This window comes from Peromyscus maniculatus, chromosome 7 (genome assembly GCF_049852395.1).
Source record: "Peromyscus maniculatus bairdii isolate BWxNUB_F1_BW_parent chromosome 7, HU_Pman_BW_mat_3.1, whole genome shotgun sequence".
Lineage (NCBI taxonomy): Eukaryota > Metazoa > Chordata > Mammalia > Rodentia > Cricetidae > Peromyscus > Peromyscus maniculatus.
In genome coordinates, this window is record NC_134858.1 from 70,275,641 (window position 1) to 70,295,950 (window position 20,310).

Sequence of the window (20,310 nt, forward strand, 5' to 3'; positions counted from 1 at the left end):
GGGATCCTCCATTTGTGTTGTAAGCCTGTATTTAAGGTTTCCTCCCTCTTTCAATAAACGGCATTCGACATCCAAACGTACGAATGACTCGCTGTCTCTTGTCTCTATTTTTTAATCCGCAGCCCTTCGCTCAGACATGGTGAACGGTTGGTGGTAACGCAGGCGCTACTGCTACATGCCATTTCCTGTGGGAGATTCACACAGCTCTGCTGGCAAAGCCCAGCACAGAAGAAAAGGAGGTCTGCCATTTCCTGTGGGAGATTCGCACAGCTCTGCTGGCAGAGCCCAGCACAGGAGCTGCCCACAAGTGACAGTGTGGTGCTCGTAATTCCGTCTCCAGGGAAGTCAGGAAGAGTTTCCACAGTCCCCAAAGGTGCAGGGGAATCGGGAGCCCTTAGAGATGGGATGCCAACTGAAGGATGATGTGCAAACCAACAACAACTGTGCAATTCAACAGCATGGCTGGGGTAAAATACCAGGCTCTCCCCTCCATGGTCATGGGCATACACAAGCGTCCTGGGCTGAGATTGGAACCATTAAAAGACGAACACAGGCACATTAATATTTCAGGGTTCATTTGAGCAAAATATGGTTTACAAACTGGTTGACAGAATTGGAAAAGGGATGGGCGGCGGCGGCGGCGGCGGCGGCGGCGGCGGCGCACACCTTTAATCCTAGCACCGAGAGGCAGAGCCAGGTGGATCTCTGTTAGTTCGAGGCCAGTCTGGACTACAGAGTGAGATCCAGGACAGGCACCAAAACTACACAGAGAAACTCAAGAAAAAAACAAACAAACAAACAAACAAAAAAACAAAAAACAAAAACAGAATTGAAAAAGGTTCAGAGAACTCCAGAGTAGATAGTGAGCTTTTACAAACTAAATAGGAAAGGAAAGAAATTACTTGAGGGCCAGCCTAGTCTACAGGGCTAGTTCCAGGCCAGCCATGGCTACACAGAGAAACCCTTTCTGGGGGAACTGGGAAGAAAGTACTTGGGGGCCAGCAAGAGGGCTCCACAGGCAGCCCTTGCCACCCAGCCTGATGCGTTGGATTTGATCCCTGGGGCCCACGCTGGGGAAGGAGAGAACTGACTCTGCACGTTGTCCTCCGACCTTTGCATGGCTGTGCACACTCATACGTGTGCTCAATCCATCAATCCACGCCGAAAGAGGAGACTTGGCTGGCTTCAGCTAGGTGTGTCTGCATTATGCGGGAGCTGAGACAGGACAAAAACACCGGGGAATATTGAAGCCACTCAGCAGTTGAGAATGGAGAAGCCTAGCACAAGAGCGTGGGCTCATGGGTAAAGGGCTTGCCTGGAAGCATGAGGACCTCAGTTTGATTCCCACGATCCATGTGGAAGAGACGGGTGTGGTAGCATATGCTTGCAATCCTGGGTACTGAGAAGAAGACAGATGAATTCTGGGGGTGGCTAGTTGACCAGCCCTACCTACCTACTGAGTTACAGGTCAGTGAGAATAAAAAATAAGAAGAGTGTGTGTGGGGGGAGAGGGGTCGGTCATAAGAGAAGAAGGGTAAGTTGTTGGGTTGCACATCTAAGGTGAACAGATGGTTCACCGTGTACACCAGCACTCACATTGCAGGAGCACACCACGTACCACACACACACACACACACACACACACACACACACACACACACACACACACACACTGCAACACACCTAACATTTGCTTGAGGCCTTCCCCCACCTCCGGGCTATGCACCTGCAGCCCACTAAGATTCTCATCAGAAACCCCAGTTACAGTAGAAGAACATGTCCCAACTCCTTGTGCAATGCTAGCGGCCCTGATTTTATCTTCCCTGCCTGAAATCCCATCCAGGGTATCTCTGGAGCCACCCTAGAATCTCACTTAACAAAAAGAGAGGAAAACAATTTCCCAGCAACCCTTTGAGATGTAACTTGAGACCACCGGCGCGCTATGTCCTGGGCTTAGACACGTAGGCAGTGTTTTCTCTGAGAAGCCCACACCCACGCTCTCGGTGGCGTATGCTTTCTTCTCTCTTCTATTTGTCATAAACTCCCAGCTCTGCTTCACACAGGTTAATCCTGAAATCCTTTTCTGTGGTGTGGCCGAGGATCTGGTTTTGCCTGAGGACAGGTTAGTGAAAAAGTCCTCAGGCTGCCGCAGGTGACAATGTGAAGCTGGGTCTCCATCCCTACCGCTACAGACAGGAAGGACTGTGTGGGAAGGATCTTTGTGGGACTGCTTGAGGTTCTAGCTCCCAGGTTCCAGCGGGCTTCTCTTCGCTTCCCAGGAAGGCAAGGTGCTGGAGTCTTCCCAGCCCATGACTTTTCAAGCACTTATTTCAACACACTCGTAAGAGAATAAAAAGAGAAGGATTTGAGTTAAAGATCTGAAAAACTGAGGTCTAGAGTACCTACATCACTATACTTAACAGTTACCATAACCATACCACATACATTAGGGTTCTTCAGAAGAACAGAACTAAGAGTATAAGGATATGTAAAAAGGACTATTATGAGGACTCTGGAAACCCATGTTCAATCGACCGACTCCACACTGTTGTGTCTGATCTCCACATGCTCACTGTAGCACACAAGCCACACATACCCCCCCCTCCATGAATATTCCATAGAGCTGAGAGAATACATAGAGAAAAAGGTTTTTTTTTTCCCATTAATTCCTTTTCATTTCAGGAGCTGGCTTCACAGGGCCCCTCCCAGTTTTCTGCGGAGAGATAGTAATCACTCCTGTTTATTGTACCTAAGCACCTGCCAGGTTATTCCTTCCTTATGATTTTCACCGGATGGAAAGAAAAGAACCACGAGTCAAAAACTGGGATTTGGAATTAACATCAAATGCTTCACTCATAATCTAATGGGGATTTCTCAATGATCCTATTGCCAATTTCAAGCTGTCTGTTCTTCCATCATTAAATAAAACATCAGTAACGGAATTGATTCCTGATCTTATTTGAAATAACATGAATGACCTACTTAATATTAAATATAAAAAAAAATACACAATGCCGGGTGTGATGGTGCATGTCTTTAATCCCAGCATGCAGGGAGCTCCGGCCGGCTTGTCAGTGTGAGTTTGAGGGGATTCTTGGTCTACATAGGGACTTCAAGTCCAGTCAATGCTATACAGTGAGACCCTGGTAATTTAAAACACAACAAAACAACACAGTGAGATATTCGGAGAAGTCATTACTCTAAAAATAACAGACCTATGGAATATATTCACATCTTCTTCACCGTCTCCTCCTCTTCCTCCTTCTTTTGATACAGGTCTCACTATGTAGCTGAGGGTGTCCTGGAACTCACTATGTAGATCAAGCTGGCCTCAAACTCAGAGATCCTCTGGCCTCTGCCTTTTGAGTGCTGGGATTAAAGGCAATCGCCACTGTAATTAGCTTATTTTATTCTTAACATCTAAGAACAGAGATATGTGAGTTTATAAAGCTAAAGAGTTGATTCTACAACTGCCTGTTTATTTACTTATTTGTGAGGCTGGGGCTCCAGCCGAGGCCTTGCACATGCTAGGCATCATTTTACCAGTAATGTACACTGCTAGTCCCACGATCGTGGTTAGATTTAAGTCAGCCAACAATTTTACTACTTAGGAATACTGTGCCCATATTTACTTGTCACATCTGTCCTAACACAAATGATAAAATATGGATTACATATTAACAGAATCCCGACAGCTAGTATGAATGAAATGGATTCTGCCGAAGTTCAATGAAATATTACGTAAACAATCGATTGCTCACACTTGTCAATATTTTAAAAGTTGACTCGTAAATTCATAATTTGTTAAATTTTCTTTGGGAAAATTGCAATCGGATCTGTAAAAAGCACGTATTTATTTTGTAGGTACGCGTGGAGGTCAGAGAACAACTTGCTGGATAGAACCAGTTCTCGCCTTCCTCCATGTAGGTGTGGGGCGTCGGGCTCCCTTGTTGTGAAGCTGGGTGGCGAGGGAGGGCCTTTACCTCCATTAGCTCTCTCGCGATCCCTGAAATCAGGTCTCAGAGTCTCTATTTCGGCAACATTTTGCAACTATTGAAAATACAAGATAGCACGTTGGCCTGTAATCGAGGCTCAGGAGTGAGGGGGGAGTCAGAAGGAAGCCGAGTTGGAGGCTGGCCTGGGAGACACACGAAGCCCTGTCTCCAAACAAGGGGACTAGCGGCTCTCCTTTCCCTCCCCCACCCTTTCTTTCTTCCAGCTAGGCGCGCTTGGATGGCTTCCTAAGCCTGGTGGCTGGAATGGGAGCCGACTCCCCCACCCCCCACCCCCCACCCCCACCCCCCGATCGAGGCCTGCGCATTCCCTTCCCGGGTCCTAAGATGGCTTCGGGTCCGCCAGACCACGTTTGCAGAGGTGGCTCCTGGCTGGGGCTCAGCGCGCCTCATCTCGGGGCTCTCAACGCGGGGCCGAGTCGTGGCGGGCTCCCCGGGGGAGACCCCGAGTTGGTGTTGGTGGTTGTTGTGGTCGAACCAAAAAACCCGCAAGGTTGTTTTCTCTGCGCAAGAGGGTCGTGGTCGTCGCCCCTGCGGCCTCCCCTCCCCCCACCTCCCCTCCCCCACCCGCATTCTCCCCTCCGTCCCTCCCTCCAGTCCTAGGCAGGGGCTGCGGGCTGCAGCCACCCACCTCCCCCCCCCTCCGCCCCCGCCCCCGCGCGCTCGCCCCCGCCGCGGGCCCCACCACGCGCAGGCGCGCTGCGGAGCAGCTCCTCGTGGCTGGGGGCCCCGCCACGCTTGCTGCAGCCCATCCCCCCCCGCGCCCGGGCCCCGCCACGCTTGCTGCAGCCCAGCCCCCCCCCCGCGCCCCGGGCCCCGCCACGCTTGCTGCAGCCCAGCCCCCCAGCCCCCCGCGCCCCGGCCCCGCCGCGCGCGCAGCCGCGGTGCGCCGCGCCCCGCCCCTTCCCGCCGTGCGCCCCTGCACTCCCCCCCGTGCGTACCCGGGGTGGGCCTCAGCCGCAGCGCCCGCCTCCTCGCTCTCCTTCTCCCGCCGCTGCAGCCTGGGCGGGGCGGTTTGGTCCAGCGTGAGCTCGGACATGGCAGCCGAAGAGGCGGAGGCGCCGGGGCTCCCGGAGGACGAGGTGCGGGGCGGTTGCGGGGCCGCTCGGGGGGACCTCCATCGGCGCGGGGGAGGCGGGTGATGCGGGCCCGGGCCCCGCCGCGCGCCCCGGAGCGGGTCCCGCGGGCAGGGAGCCGGGGAGAGGGGCGAGCACGAGGCGGCCTGCGGGAGCCAGGCCGCCCACCCCCACTCCCAACCCCCAACCCCGGGGCTTGCTCGCCCCGCTGCCCGGGGCCATCGGCTTCTCGGGCGGTCTCCGGGGGCCCCGGCTGCGGGCTGGGCGCGCGCACCCTCTCGGGGAGGGCGATGGCTTGGCTTGGGTGGGGCGCCATCCCGGGGGGCCCCCCGCATCCCGCTCCTGCCGCCGCGGGAGCGGACAGAACTTGGCGCCTTGCCCTACGATGGCTTCCCGGGGAGGCCAGGGCCAGGGCCAGGGTGGGAGCGCGGGGCGGTGGGATTCCTTGGACAACGCGGCAGTTGTCGGGTGGGGGGGGGAGTGCATGCTTTGTTTCACGGCCTTTGTTAGGGGGGCAGAAAAAAAAAAGCCAAGGCCGGGGAAATATAAATACTTTAAAGAACCCCCACCCCCCCACAGCTGTTGGCTTTGAAAAACCGCAGCCCTGGGATTTGAAGCAGGCGATCTGTTACAGTCGAACAACTTAATCGCGACTTTGCCTGGCGCTCACGACAAGTGAGGCCCTCTTGAGGGGAGAGAGCTTCGATGGAGCTGGCGGTCGTCTCAGATGGGTGGGGCATGGAGGGCCTCGCAGCGTTCCACAGTGACCCTTTCAGAGTGTGTGTGCGTGTGTGTGCGCGCGTGTGCCCGTGTGCGCGTGTGCATCACATCTGCGAGTTCCTGCGGCTTGATCTAGCGGTCCCATGTGCCTTTTATCAGGATCGGACCCCGTTAGCCCGAAATCCCCAACCCCCCGATTTCTATTCTTTCCTCAGGTACCTGCAGACGCTGTTGCAATGCTGCATTCTCTGAGCAAGTTGGCGCCCTCCATTTTCCCCCTCTTCCCCGAAAGCTTTTTGTTTATCAACAGCGGGCACTTTATTAATGTAGAATGGTGACTGCGGGGTATTTTGAAAACCTTTTTTGGGTTGCGGTTAAAATTCGATTTCTTAGGCCATCCTTGTATTTTTCAACATGGGTGGAATGGAAGACGTTACGAGAAATATTTGATTTCTTAGGCGATCCTTTGTTTTTTTTCCTCCATGGGTGGAATGGAAGACATATTGTGTGAAATACTTGATTTCTTAGGCGATCCTTTGTTTTTTTTTTCCTCCATCGGAGGAATGGAAGACATACTACGTGAAATATTTGATTTTTTTAGGCGATTCTTTGTTTTTTTCTTTGCTGTTTGTTTTTCCCCCCCCCTCCATGAGTGGAGTGGCAGACATTTTATGTGAAATAAGCCAAGCGTAGAGAGATGGGTACTTAAGAATCTACCCATGGGAAGAAACCTAAAACGTTTTTTGTTATAAAAATTATAAGTAGAGGGTCTTGAGAGATGGCTTAGTGATTAAAAGCGCTTGCAAAGGACCGAAGTTCAGTACTCAGCACCCTTATGGGGCAGCTCACAACCTGTAATTCCAGCTCCAGGAGATCTCAAGCCTTCCTCCTGCCTCTGGCACTTGCGAAAGCGCGTGGACACGGACGGACACACACACACACACACACACACACACACACACACAAAAACACACAAAAGAATAGATCTTTATTTAAAAAGTTGAGAGTAGATTGGTGATTACCAGAGGCCTGGAAGGGGCGGGGGAGGCAGGCAAAGGCTGATAGTGGGTACTTACTGCGTCATACTTGGGAGCAGTGAGTTCTTAAAGGCACGGTGGTTGAATGTCTACATACTTCAGAATGTTACAGGAGGGGCTGTACAGACAGATGGCTCAGCAGTTAAGAGCAGTTGCTACTTTTGCAGAGGACCTGGGTTTGGTTCCCAACATCCGCACGGTGGTTTACAACCATCTGAAATGATGCCCTCTTATGACCTCTGGAAGTCAGCCATGGACACGGTGCATATGAATACATGCAGGCAAGACACTCTCCTCCACACAAAATAAATAAACCTTTAGAAGAAAGTTGAGTTCTCAGGTCATGCTCAGACTACTGTGGTGATGGGCAGACAGATGGTCCTAGCCTCTCGTCCCCAGAAGCAGTCCTCAGCCTGCTCTAGCGCGGGGTGATAGTCGGACGCGTGCCCGTTGTGTAGAAGGAGTTAGATAATGCACCACATTGTAACCACCCAGTGCGCAGGACCTCAGGCTGGCATCCTGCCCTGCCCTGGGGCTGTCTCTGGCTACGTGGAGGCTGGCTCTCCCAGATTCTTCCCTCACCTCCTTCCAGCAAAGCCAGCTGATCACAGACTGAATATTGCTAAAGCCGTCTTTCCCCGTCCCTCTCGGGCCATCTGAACTAGAAATCTGTGCAGCACCTAGTAGGTGCTCAGCAGCACCCGGGCTAGAAACCCCACCTCTGTAGTAGGGACTGTTAGAGTCCCCCGAAGAGGGAAGGCATAGATGTGTGCCATGACTCAGATTTCCTCCATCTTTTTACGTCTTGTGCACATTAAGGAAATCGAGTGAGGTAGGATAGAGACAGACATGGTGAGCGGTGGTAATGGGGTTATTAATATTTACTCAGCAGACGTTCATTACTGTTCACTGCATTGTGCCAAGCACCAGGGATACGGAACAGGTAAAAGACTGCCTGCCTCCAAGGAGTTCGCTGTCTGGTGGAGAGACAGAAGGGCTCTGTTTTCTGGTTGTCGTTGGCAGCTCATCGATGTCATTTGGCATTTATTGTCTGGTTTATCACAAAACCAAACGGGGGCTTGGAACCTACACCCCCCCCACCCTACCCCCCACCCCTCCACACTTGATTTAAAGAAAAACATGGCTGCTTTGTCACCTTTTGAACTCATAGGCGAGTCTGGGAGTAGGCAGCCCTCTGCTGTTGATTAAAAGTGGTTGGGCTGAGGGTGTGGCTTAGTTGGAGTGTTTGCTTAGTATGCCTGAAGCTATGGATTGGATCCTCAGCACTGTGTAAACCAGATGTGCTAGCCCATACTTTAAATCCCAGCACGTGGGAGACAGGGGCAGGAGGATTTCTGTGAGTTTGAGGCCAGTATGGTCTATATAACAAGATCCAGGACAACCAGGGCTACATAGAGAGACTTTGTCTCAGGAGAAGAAAAAGTCTAAGGTATTCTATCAGTCCATCATAGCACACACCTGTAATCCCAGCACTTGTGAAGCTGAGAGCCAGACAATCACCTGACTGTAAGACCAACCTGAGCTATACTGTGAGCTCCAATCTCCTAAAGAAGGGAATAGATTCGAACCCATTTGAAACAAGGAGAAATGAATAGAAATGGCATGGGATGTGGAGAATTGTGAGGGTTAAAGCATGCTGAAGTGGATCTAGTGCCTCTCCCACTTTTCCGTGAGTCTTAGTTCTTCATTGTCTGCACTGTGGAAAGAGGTCCTATTTGCAGACATTTTACATTAAAGCACTAGCTAAGTGAACAAGTGGGATAGTTTCCACGATGTGCTCCTGTGGCCGCTTAGGATTTACAGTGGAAAGCAGCTCCTGTCACCCATTTCGTTCTGAAACGGGCTCACTGTGGAACCTGGCATTCCGTGTGTAGACCAGGCTGGCCGTGAGCTCAGAGATCTGCCTGTCTGCCCCCAGGAGAGCGCTGGATTGGAGGTGCCAGGCATTTCTCACCAGTCATTGATGGGAGAGAAGGAAGTGGACCTGGGGATGGTTACCTGATATCCTTCCAGCCTCCTCCTCCCAGGGGAACTGCTGCCAGACCTCTAGAGGCTGGAAACTTTCCTAGTTAGTGTTGGTGAGAAGTAGGTTTCTTAGTTAGATGCACCTACTGCAGATAGGGGATGGAATCAAACGGTTACCACTTAATTTCTTGACTTCTGACAAGCATCTGTGTGTGAGGATTGGATTTTCCTACAAAAGAAATAGTGTTGAGGCTGGAGAGAAGGTCAGCAGTTAAGAACACTTGCTGCTCTTGGAGAAGACTAAGTTCAGTTCCCAGCACTCAGTAGGCAGCACGCGATTGCCTGTAACTTGAGCTCCAGGGGACCTTGTACCACCCTCTTCTGGCCCCCACAAGGACACACACACACACACACACACACACACACACACACACACACATACAATTAAAAATAGCAGGAGTAAACCATAACAAAGAGGCCAGTGTTGGAGGCTGGAGGAGAGCGGTTTATTGATGAAGTGCCTGTCTGGCAGGGCTGGTTTATGGAGGTGATAGTACTCACCTGTAATCCAGGTGTCTGGAAGTGGAGGCGGGGTCACTAGAGTTCAAGATGAGATGCTCCTGGCTGCATCCTGCATGTAGGCACACACTCTACCAGTTCAGCTGTCTCCAGCCCTGACTCTTTCCTACTTAACACCATAGAGGTATTAGGAAATTCTTTTGATTTTTTTTTTTTTTTCTGAAATAGAAATTTACTCTGTGTGTGTTATGTTCATGTGCCATGGTGCATGTGTGGAAGTTAGAAGACAGCTTATGGGAGTCAGTTTTCTTCCTCCATGTGGTTCCCAGGATATGAACTCAAGTCACAGGGCTTGCAGCAGGCACCTTAGACTCTCATGAGCTTTTAAGGTTTTCTTTTTCATTTAGACTTACCTGGAATTTTCTTTCTTTCTTTTTTTTTCTTTCATGGTTTTTTGAGACAGGGTTTCTCTGTGTAGTTTTAGAGAGCCTGTCCTGGAATTCACTTTGTAGATCAGGCTGGCCTCAAACTCAGAGATCTGCTCAGCTCACCCTGCCTTCTTATACCATCCAGGACCACCAGCCCAGGAGTGGCCCCACCCACAGTGGGCAGGGCGCTCTCCCATCAATTACTAAGAAAATGCCTTAATGGGGCTGGAGAGATGTCTAAGAGCACTGACTGCTCTTCCAAAGGTCTTGAGTTCGATTCCCAGCAACCACAGGATAGCTCACAACCATCTGTAATGAGATGTGGCGCCCTCTCCTGGCCTGCAAGGACACATGCAAACAGAACACTGAGCCAAAAAAAAAAAAAAATCCCATAAGTGTATTTTTCTCAGAAGCCGAAATGAATCCATACCTATTCTCTTTTGATTTAAACTGTTTCTAATTTATAGGCGAGGTAAGAGAGGGTGTATAACACACACTTCCACAGCCATGAGCTCAGTCCACAGCGTGATAACATTGTGTTGATGCATAGACAGACTCACATTTGACTTTTTATTTGCTAAGCTATTTGAGAATAAGATACAGAATTTGTGCCGTTTCCCCCTAAATGTTTTGGTATGTACCTCTTTAGATAGAAAGTATAATATTTTCTTAATTGGTTGAGAATTTCATAGAATGTATTCTTTTTTAAATTTTTACAGGTGTGGGAATTTTGCCTGGATAAGAATGAAGAAGATGGTGTTGGATCCCCTGGAAGTAATGTTACAGACGATTGTGATCCACCTTGTGGGTGCTGGGAGTTCAATCCGGATTCCCTGGAAGAGGATCACCTGCTCTTAACCACCGAGCTGTCTCTCCAGTCCCACAATGTATGTTTTTAAATTCTTATTTATGCGTATGAATGTTTTGTCTGTCTGTGTGTTTGTATACCATGTGTGTTCCTAATGTCAATAGAGACCAGAAGAGGTCTTCATATTCTAGAACTGGAGTTACAGATGGTTGTGAGCCACCATACAGGTGCTGGGGATTGAATCCAGGTCCTGGAAGAGCAGCCAATGCTCTTAACTGCGGAGCTAACTGCTCAACTACTTCTCCAGCCTACGACTTTCTTTTTCTTTCTTCCTTTTTTATCTTTTCTAGAGATCATCTCACTATATAATCTTGACTAGCCTGGCCTATCTAGACCAATCTGGTCTCAAATTCAGAGAGATCTGCCTAGTGATTCCTCTAAGTGATTAAAGTGGTGTAACACCACACCCAGCCACAACAGTGGATTTTGATCACATTCACCACACTAACTCCTTCCCCTAGTTCCCCTCAGATGATATGTCCTTTTTAAGACAAAAAAGGTCTCCCATAGTCTCATCCTAGTATGATATGCAAAATAATTGGTATATGACATAGTACAGTATGTGTACTCTGTTTATACCTATTTGATGAGCCTTTAAAAATAATTACCTTTTCTTAGTAATTACTACAAATGATTGTGAGTTTTTTTTTTTTTTTTTTTTTGGTTTTTTGGTTTTTTCGAGATAGGGTTTCTCTGTGTCTCTGTGTAGCTTTGCACCTTTCCTGGGACTCACTTGGTAGCCCAGGCTGGCCTCGAACTCACAGAGATCCACCTGGCTCTGCCTCCCGAGTGCTGGGATTAAAGGCGTGCGCCACCATCGCCCCGAGATTGTGAGCTTTTGATTTATGAACACAGCAACAGTGGTAACTTCACTAGTTACAATTTGTCATTAGATTTTCTTGTAATGTTAAATTCTTATTGATTGTAATAACTTTAGTTCTTTGCATGTGATCAACTATCTAAAATAGTAATTTCTGTTTTTATTTTCCTTTATGTAGCTTTTAATCAGATAATTATTTTAAGACTTCTCTAATTTGAGTATTACTATTGGGTTAGATTGTTATTGTACTAGATACCTCATAATTACATGAAAGTAAAACGGAACCATTTATATTTCAGGATAACACCCGAGTTGTAAGAGTGAAGGTCATAGCCGGCATAGGCCTGGCCAAGAAAGACATCTTGGGAGCCAGGTAAGTATAATATACGGGCTTGGCATTTTAAAATTTGACATTTCTTAGTTTTTTTCTTGAACTTTGATTAAATAAAAATTTGAATGATAATATTAGCAAATTTTGATGCACAGCAAAATCATTCCAGATTATATTTCTTGGTATCTGAATTACTGAATTTGTAAAATTAAAGATTTATTATTGAGTTTTGCTCCAAGAAATGTATAAAATTCTAATTCTCTAAACCCTTTAGCGGATAACCATTATACCCAGGATACAATATAAAAAGTAGCTCTCTGGGCATAGAATGAAGAGAGAAGGCCGTGCTGGTGGGGATCTACACCTGGAGAAGAGTCTAGAGTGGTTTGCCATTTTAGCAGTTAGTCTGAGCCGGGTGGTGGTGGCACACACCATTAATCCCAGCACTTGAGAGGCAGAGGCAGGTGAGTTCAAGGCCAGCCTGGTCTACAGAGGGAGTTATAGGACAGCCAGGGCTACACAGAGAAACCCTGTCTGGAAAACAAAAGGAGTTAGTCTGAAGCTTCATAGAATCATAAGCTGGAGCAGTGGCTGGTCGTCACCACAGCCTGAAAATCTGGAGGGTGGTGGGCGCCGTGGGGGAGAAACAGAAGATGGACTCTGAAGGAAGCATGGCAGTGGTGCAGATTCTGGAGGAAAAAGGGCTGGACTCCGCTGACGTCAAAGGTCTGAGCCGAGAGTCATTGCCCAACAAACAGGGTTTGTGACCCTTGTCCACACAAGATAGATAAACAGAGGAAACATTCTCTGCAGCCCAGCTTACAGTGGTTATGGTGCAACATGTCATCACCTGGTCTGCAAAGATCCAGGGAATGGAACACAGTCAGTCAATAAGAGTATATGAGCAGGATGCGGTGGCGCACACCTTTGTTCCCAGCACTTGGGAGGCAGGTGGATCTCTGAATTTGAGGACAGTCTGGTCTAGAGTGAGTTCTAGGACAGCCAATACTATATAGAGAGACACTGTCTCCAGAAAAACAAAAAATACAAAAAAATTTTAAAAAAAAGAAAGAATATATGCACATGGTAAGTCAAAACATTAGAAGTTCCAGGAATGAAGTAGAGACCAAATAAACAAACAATGAATTAAAAGGAAAATTCTACAGGTATAAAACGGTATTTGAAATGCTTGGGTGGGGCTGGAGAGACAGCTCAGAAGTTAAGAGCACTGGCTGCTCTTCCAGAGGTCCTGAGTTCAATTCCCAACAACCACATGGTGGCTCACAACCATCTGTAATGAGATCTGGCGCCCTCTTCTGGCCTGCAGGAACACATGCAAACAACATTGTAAATGTAATAAATAAAAAAAAAAATCTTAAAAACCAAGAAAAACATGCCGGGCGGTGATGGTGCACGCTTTTAATCCCAGCACTTGGGAGGCAGAGCCAGGCGGATCTCTGAGTTTGAGGCCAGCCTGGTCTACAGAGCGAGATCCAGGACAGGCACCAAAACTACACAGAGAAACCCTGTCTCGAAAAACCAAAAAAACAAAAACAAAAAGGTAAGTGTTGAAGCTGGGTGGTGGTGATGCACATCTTTAATTCCAGAACTTGGGAGGCAGAGGCAGGTGGATCTGATTTCTGGCCTACCGAGTGAATTCCAGGACAGCCAGGGCTACACAGTGAAACCCTGTCTGGGGTGGGGTGGGGGGCAAGGATAAGTGAAATCAGTGAATCACAGTTTTCTATTCGCAAAAACCTCAGGGGCTGGAGGTGGCTCCGCAGTTACCCTGTACTGCTCTTGCAGAGGACCTTTCCAGGGAACTGCCTGTGACCAACTCTAGGGGATCTGATGCCCTCATCTGGCCTCCGCAGGCACTGCACTTAACATGCACATGCATCACTGAATTACTGAATTTGTAAAATTAAAGAAGTGATAAATACAGACATTTGTTGCCAGATGGAAGATCAGATCCTCAGAAAGGAAAAGAGCATCAGAAACAATATCTACAATCTACAGATACTTCTCTTTTAATTAAAATGTTCATGTATGTATGTGGGTGTTCTGTCTTTGTGTATGTGTGCCTGATGTCCACAGAGGGCAGAAGAGGGTGTTGAATTACCTGTAACTGGAGTTACCCATGGGTTTGAGCTGCCATGTTTGTGCTCCCTTGCAAGAGCTGCAAGTGCTCTTAACCTTACCCAGGGCCCATTGGAGTCATGATTCCCAACCTTGTCTTTTGGATTCATGTTATAGATAAAAGGAACATCCATGGCGAGTACAGCATAAAGAGCGTTGTACCACGTGTGTCTGCTGTGACCCTGTAGGGAAGAACAGTGTAACAGCAGAAAGCATGAGTGAAGTGAGTCATTAAGGGTGTGTGATAAAAGACATAGATAAACCACCCACAGGGACGCAAGGAGTTACAGGTTTGTAAAAGCACAAGTTTGGTTTCTGTTTTTTGTTTTTTGCTTGCTTGTTTAGAGACAGGAGACAGAGTTTCTCTGTGTAACAGCCCTGGCTGTCCTGGAATTTACTCTGTAGCCCAGGCTGTCCTGAAACTCAGAGATCTACTTGCCTCTGCCTCCTGAGTGCTGGGATTAAAGGAGTGGGCTGTCATCCTGCCAAAAAAGCCAAAATTTTAAAATGAAATTCTTGAAAAAATAAAAAAGCCAGTACAAAACACATTGTTTTCTGAAAAGGATTAGGGCAAGGAGAGGAAAACCTACAAGGAGTTATAGACTTGTGTCCAGTCATGTTGGTCATGACATGACATGTTAATGAAGAGAAGCAAACACAGGAAACTAGAAAGTTACACTCTTTAGACATGGCGTCCCATTCCTGTAATTCCAGCACTCGGGAGAATTGTGAGGTCTAGGCCATCCTGAGCTATATAGTGAGTGACACCTTCAGAAATCCAGACTGGGGTAGTCTATGTTGAATCCCTGGTAGTGAGATGTATGGGGTGGGGAGGGCTCAAGGATCCTGGTATCATGCCATTAAGTAGAAGGTTTGTTGGCAATATTTAAGAAGCTGGGACTCAGGTTTTGGTTTCCAGGACCTCCATCAGCTGGCTCACACCTATCAAGAACTCCAGCTCCAGGAGATCCACTGCCCTCTTTTGGCTTCTGCAGGTACTTGCATGTGTGCACATTTAAGTGAAGCAACTCTTTAAAGATAGACTTAAAATACTTAAAATACACAACTAAGTTGGGAAAAATGAATTCAAAACTGGTATGATAAAGATTACAGAGTATACATTTAAAATCTGATGAAATAAAGGTTCACTGTGAAACTATTTCCAGATCAGGATTATAATAGTTAGAAATGGGTGTATGCCTATCAGAACTCTGAGATGTGTGGCTCAAAATTTGACAATTAAAGGAAAAATGGAAAATTCTATAATGGATAAAAACACTCATGCCTTTCAAAATCGTTAAAACAGATACTTGAAGAAATATCCCATGAGCCTGGAAAGAGAAAGCTCAGCAGATAAGAGTGTTTCCCAACACCCATGTCTGTGAGCTCACAGCTGCCTGTGTCTCTAGTTCCAGGGACTTCCAAAGCCTCGGCCTCTGCAGGCACCAGCACTCATGCACAGATCCTACACACAGACCCCGACACACAAATCCCCCGTACACACACACAGACCCCGACAGACACAGACCCCGACACACAAATCCCCCGTACACACACAGACCTCTACACACAAATCCCCCGTACACACACGGACCTCTACACACAAATCCCCCGTACACATACAGACCTAGACACATAAATCTGCCCATACACACACAGACCCCTACATACAGACCCAGACGCACAAATCCCCCTGTACACCCACAGACCTCTACACACAGACATCTACACACAGACACAGACCTATACACATGGACCCAGACACACAAATCCCCCCAATACACACACAGACCCAGACACACAAATCCCCACTTAAACACACACAGATCCAGACACACAAATCCCCCCTGTACACATACATGTAATTAAAAATGAAAAATCAATCTCTGAAACATGTTTAAAACAAATTTGTATAGTCTTTGTATAACTGCCCTGAAGAACACATCCTAATTCTTGACTGTAAGTAGATGTTCAAATGCACACAGTGAATTGACAGTCACAGGGCGTGTGAGGATTATGTGTCTCCTGCTGCCTGATGATAGGAATTCACAGCCCAGTGTCCCACCTGGGCACATGCTTATGATCTCCGTCTGGGGGTCAGAAGCCCCTTGATTCTTGAGTCTGACCCACTGCTTTAAGGTCTTAGCAAGTGGCTGTTGTGTGCTTGTTTCTAATTCAGTCATGAGGTCTTGCAGGGATGTCTATAAACTCTAGCCCTGCCCTCATGGTGCTCTGGGTATCTCGTATTTTCAGAGTGCCTTTGTGGTCCTGCCTCTCTTGTAGAACCTCAGGTCACCAGATGTGCTTCAGGAAATTTGTGTATCTTGGACAATGTGCTGTGACTCTTGTCTGGTCTGTGTCCAGGTTATTCCCACCTAGGGAGCCAGTCTTGGGGAGAAGTTAGTTTCAGAGTGTCATTCAGGTAAACACAAACGAGGCAACTCAACAAAATTACAGAAACAGGCTGTAACTTACTAGATCTCAGATCAGCGAAGTGTGCCTCACTGGGCCAGTGATAACTGGGGAGGCCCTGGGTGTATATGTGCCAGTGTGTATGGGCAAGGGCATGGCAGGCTGAGGTCTTTGGGGGTCAGGGTGTAACCCACGTTAATTTCCAACAGGGAGTTCTAACTGATGGAGTTTAGAGCAGGCTGCTGTGAGTTTTGTGGGGCCATGCTGCCCTGAGAAGTGGTCACTAATGATACATGTGACCCACTGAGTGTGGGTCAGGGGGCTCAAGTATTGTCTAACTGTGATGTGTGGGCCCCAGGAAGTATAAGTCAACCACACTGAGGAAAAAGAAGGAAATAGAAGTCTGTTACGTTGTATTTATTTATTGTGTGTATGTGCGAACACTGAACATGTGTACATGGCGTAGCATGGCATGTAGATGGAGGCCAGAGGACAACTTGTACAAATCAGTTCCCTTTCCCACCATATGGCTTCTGGGGGAATTGAACTCACGTTGATTGAACTCACGTTGTCAGTCTTGGAAAGCACCTTCACCCACTGAGCTATCTCACTGACCCAAGACTGTGACCCTAGTGTATGGTACCTAAGAGAGACCTTGGTCGGATGAAATGGTCATACCACAGTCAAGAAGCAGTCATACATCTGCCAAGACTTGTAATTTTAACTAGCTTATATATTTTATAACTAACTCAGTACTAATATAATAAAAAACAGAACCACTGAATGGACCAGACATTAAAAAGTGTCTAAATGGCAATCTATATCTAGGTAGGTTAGAATTAGGTTTTTTCCTCTTCTTTTTTAAGATGGTCGTACTATGTAGCTCTTGCTGACCTAGAGCTCCTATGTAGATAGACCAGGCTGGCCTTGATCCTTGAACTGCTGAGATCAAAGTTGTGCACCATCACACTGAGCAATTTTTACAGTTTTTATTTGACATGTAGTTAGTCGTAAAGACTATGGATGAGATTAGAGATGCAGAGGCCAGGAGGCCAGGTGAATACCTTAGGGAATATCAGCATGAAACTTGCAGCCAATAGGAAAGAGGCTTAAGAAAGACTGAGAGAGCCGGGCGGTGGTGGCGCACGACTTTAATCCCAGCACTTGGGAGGCAGAGCCAGGCGGATCTCTGTGAGTTCGAGGCCAGCATAGTCTCCAAAGTGAGTTCCAGGAAAGGTGCAAAGCTACACAGAGAAACCCTGTCTCAAAAAACCAAAAAAAAACAAAAAACAAAACAAAACAAACAAACAAAAAAAAAAAAAAACAGAATCAGGTCCTCCTCAATGACATGGAGAGCTGAAGGGGATCTGGGCTACGTGAAAGCCTGTCAGGGAAAGAGGAAGAGAAAAGAGGAATTTAGGGTAGGGTCACAACCCAGAGATGAGTATTTTCAAAGCATTTTCAGAATAGATCTGAGCACAGAGAAAGTAGACTTCGAGCTTCTAAAGAGCCTTGGGAATGAAGGGAGGGAGGGAGGGAGGTCCCCAAGGTGGTGGTGGTTCTTTTTTGTGAAGCATGTACACAGAAAAGCCCTCTTAGCCCCGATCTTCCCCCTACCATGTACACCGTGGAGAAAAGGATAATAGCTCATCCTGATCCACAAAAGCTGTTTTGGGCAGTGCTTGATGTGGAGTAATTGCTGTGTGAGTGTTATTACCAAGCATTCTCTTCCGAGAAAGCAAGAAAAAGCATGTTCCCCTTTGCTAGAGGAAGGAGGGTGAGTCAGGAATAGAGCAGTTTCCAAACACATTCATACACCTAGAAACACTAGGTCTCAGGGGAAGCCGGAGGATGAAGAGGTTGGTGAAATGCCCGCTTCTGGTCTGGAGAGCGCTGGACAAGTGGATCAGCTCCACACAGGAGGAGAACAGGAGGGAGGGTGGTTCTAGTTAGTGCCAGTGTGCTGGGAGTGGGCTTGGTCAGTCAGTGTGAAGGGAGGGGAATGAGCACATGGGATTGGAGAGGAGGGCATGAGAAGGGTCAGTACCAGCTCTGAAATACACAAGAGTAAGCGGGATTTGACTGGGTGAGCAGGATGTCCTTACTCAGTCTGTGTACTCTTCAAGAGCCCATGTGTCACAAGATTGTCCCCTTTCATGTCTCCTTTTTTTTTTTTTTAAGATTTATTTATTATGTCTACAGTGTTCTGTCTGCATGTCTGTCTGCAGGCCAGAAGAGGGCACCAGATCTCATTATAGATGGTTGTGAGCCACCATGTAGTTGCTGGGAATTGAACTCAGGACTTCTAGAAGAGCAATCAGTGCTCTTGATCTCTGAGCCATCTCTCCAGCCCTCATGTCTCCTTTTAGTAGGGTTTCTGGGATTGGAGAGATGACTCAGCTGTTCAGAGCACTTGCTGCTCTTGCAGAAGACCTGAGTTTTATTCCTGGTACCCATGTCAGGTAGCTTTGTAACTCTAGCTCTAGGGGACATACACACACTCACACTCACATACACAGGAATAAAAAATAAACTAAATCTTGGGCCGGGCAGTGGTGGCGCACGCCTTTAATCCCAGCATTTGGGAGGCAGAGCCAGGCGGATCTCTGTGAGTTTGAGGCCAGCCTGGTCTACAGAGCGAGATCCAGGACAGGCACCAAAAATACACAGAGAAACCCTGTCTCAAAAATCCCAAATCAACAACAAAGAAATAAAAAAAACAAACTAACAAACAAAAGAATACCAAAAAACTAAGTCAGTGTCTCTCTCTCTCTCTCTCTCTCTCTCTCTCTCTCTTTGGTTTTTTGAGACAGGGTTTCTCTGTGTAGCTTTGCACCTTTCCTGGAACTCACTCTGTAGTCCAGGCTGGACTCGAACTCACAGAGATCCGCCTGGCTCTGCCTCCCAAGTGCTGGGATTAAAGGTGTGTGCCACCACTACCCCAAAAAACTAAGTCTTGAAGAAAGTGGAAGGGCTTTTATAACATGCAATCTTATTTATTTATTTATTTATTTATTGAAGTGGGGTCTAACCCTGTAACCCTGGCTATCCTCAAATTCATAGAGAACTTCCTGCCTCTGCCTCCTGAGGGCTGGGATTAAAAGGTGTGCCCCACCATGCTTGGAAAGATGTAATTATTTTTAACTGCAGTTTATTTTATTTTAATGTAATTAAAAATTTAATTTGACTACTTAAACATTTAAGATTTACTTATTGTCACTTACATATATGTCTGTTTGCTTACATGAGTTGATTGCCACACGTGTGTGAGTCTTTGCTATATGTAACAAGCTTTACACCATGAGATGGTTTGGGAACACCTGTGGTATTGAGAGGCTAGTTTTACAAACCCTTGAATTAGCCGCCTACGCTCGAAAGAGACGCTAAGGTTCAGAGACATTTTCAAAATACCTAAAGAGTTTGTAAATCACCAGAACTGTGGGTAAGAGATCTGCACTCTAAATCATTGCTGGTTTTACTGACCTGGTCCTTAAGCTTTTTAACAAAATGTAAGTTTTTGCAAATGCTTAGCCTGCATACAGATCCCTGGCTTTAAGCATACAAAGTAATAGAAATAATAAAATAGTAGCAACTGTTAACAAAGAAAACTCTGAAAATCTGATAATGTGAACAGTTGGACTGAACTACTACCAAAATGTCTTTGTTTTTAACAGTGACCCTTACGTGAGAGTGACATTGTATGACCCGATGAGTGGAGTCCTTACCAGCGTTCAGACTAAAACTATCAAAAAGGTTAGATTTAGCCAGCTTCCAAAATTTTTTCATAAACTTTGTTTTTTATATGACAAATTATTAACAAATAAATAACACTATGTTTATTGTCTTTTAGTGTTTGAATCCAAAATGGAATGAAGAAATACTATTCAGAGTAAGTATTCATTTTCTTTTATTTAAAAAAAAAAAAAATACATTTTTTTCTCCGTAGGTAATATTAAGTACT

The 20,310-nt window shown here is 47.0% G+C and overlaps 2 protein-coding genes across 9 annotated transcripts in view; one reads left to right on the forward strand and one right to left on the reverse strand.

Annotated features, from left to right (window-relative positions):
* Nucleotides 1-2,206: 2,206 nt before the first annotated feature.
* Nucleotides 2,207-5,468, reverse strand: LOC143274278 (uncharacterized). Of its 2 annotated transcripts, none has more exons than XM_076576664.1 (3): nt 4,955-5,468; nt 3,984-4,050; nt 2,207-2,338 (listed from the first exon to the last, which is right to left on the reverse strand). In XM_076576664.1, exons 1-2 carry the CDS (start codon nt 5,403-5,405, stop codon nt 4,013-4,015), a joined length of 489 nt encoding a protein of 162 aa, XP_076432779.1. In that variant the 5' UTR covers nt 5,406-5,468; the 3' UTR covers nt 2,207-2,338; nt 3,984-4,012. The 2 variants fall into 2 exon arrangements, with proteins under 2 accessions (XP_076432779.1, XP_076432780.1); XM_076576665.1 differs by lacking the exon at nt 2,207-2,338 and adding an exon at nt 3,075-3,143.
* The window catches only part of Nedd4 (NEDD4 E3 ubiquitin protein ligase), a 91,798-nt gene continuing 76,453 nt past the window's right edge, over nt 4,966-20,310 (forward strand). For all 7 annotated transcript variants that reach the window (XM_076576657.1, XM_076576658.1, XM_076576660.1 and 4 more), the window contains exons 1-5: nt 4,966-5,095; nt 10,499-10,666; nt 11,767-11,840; nt 20,024-20,102; nt 20,200-20,238. In XM_076576657.1, the coding sequence (XP_076432772.1) occupies nt 5,051-5,095; nt 10,499-10,666; nt 11,767-11,840; nt 20,024-20,102; nt 20,200-20,238 (405 nt within the window). In that variant the 5' untranslated portion in view covers nt 4,966-5,050. The remainder of the gene's footprint in view (nt 5,096-10,498; nt 10,667-11,766; nt 11,841-20,023; nt 20,103-20,199; nt 20,239-20,310) is intronic.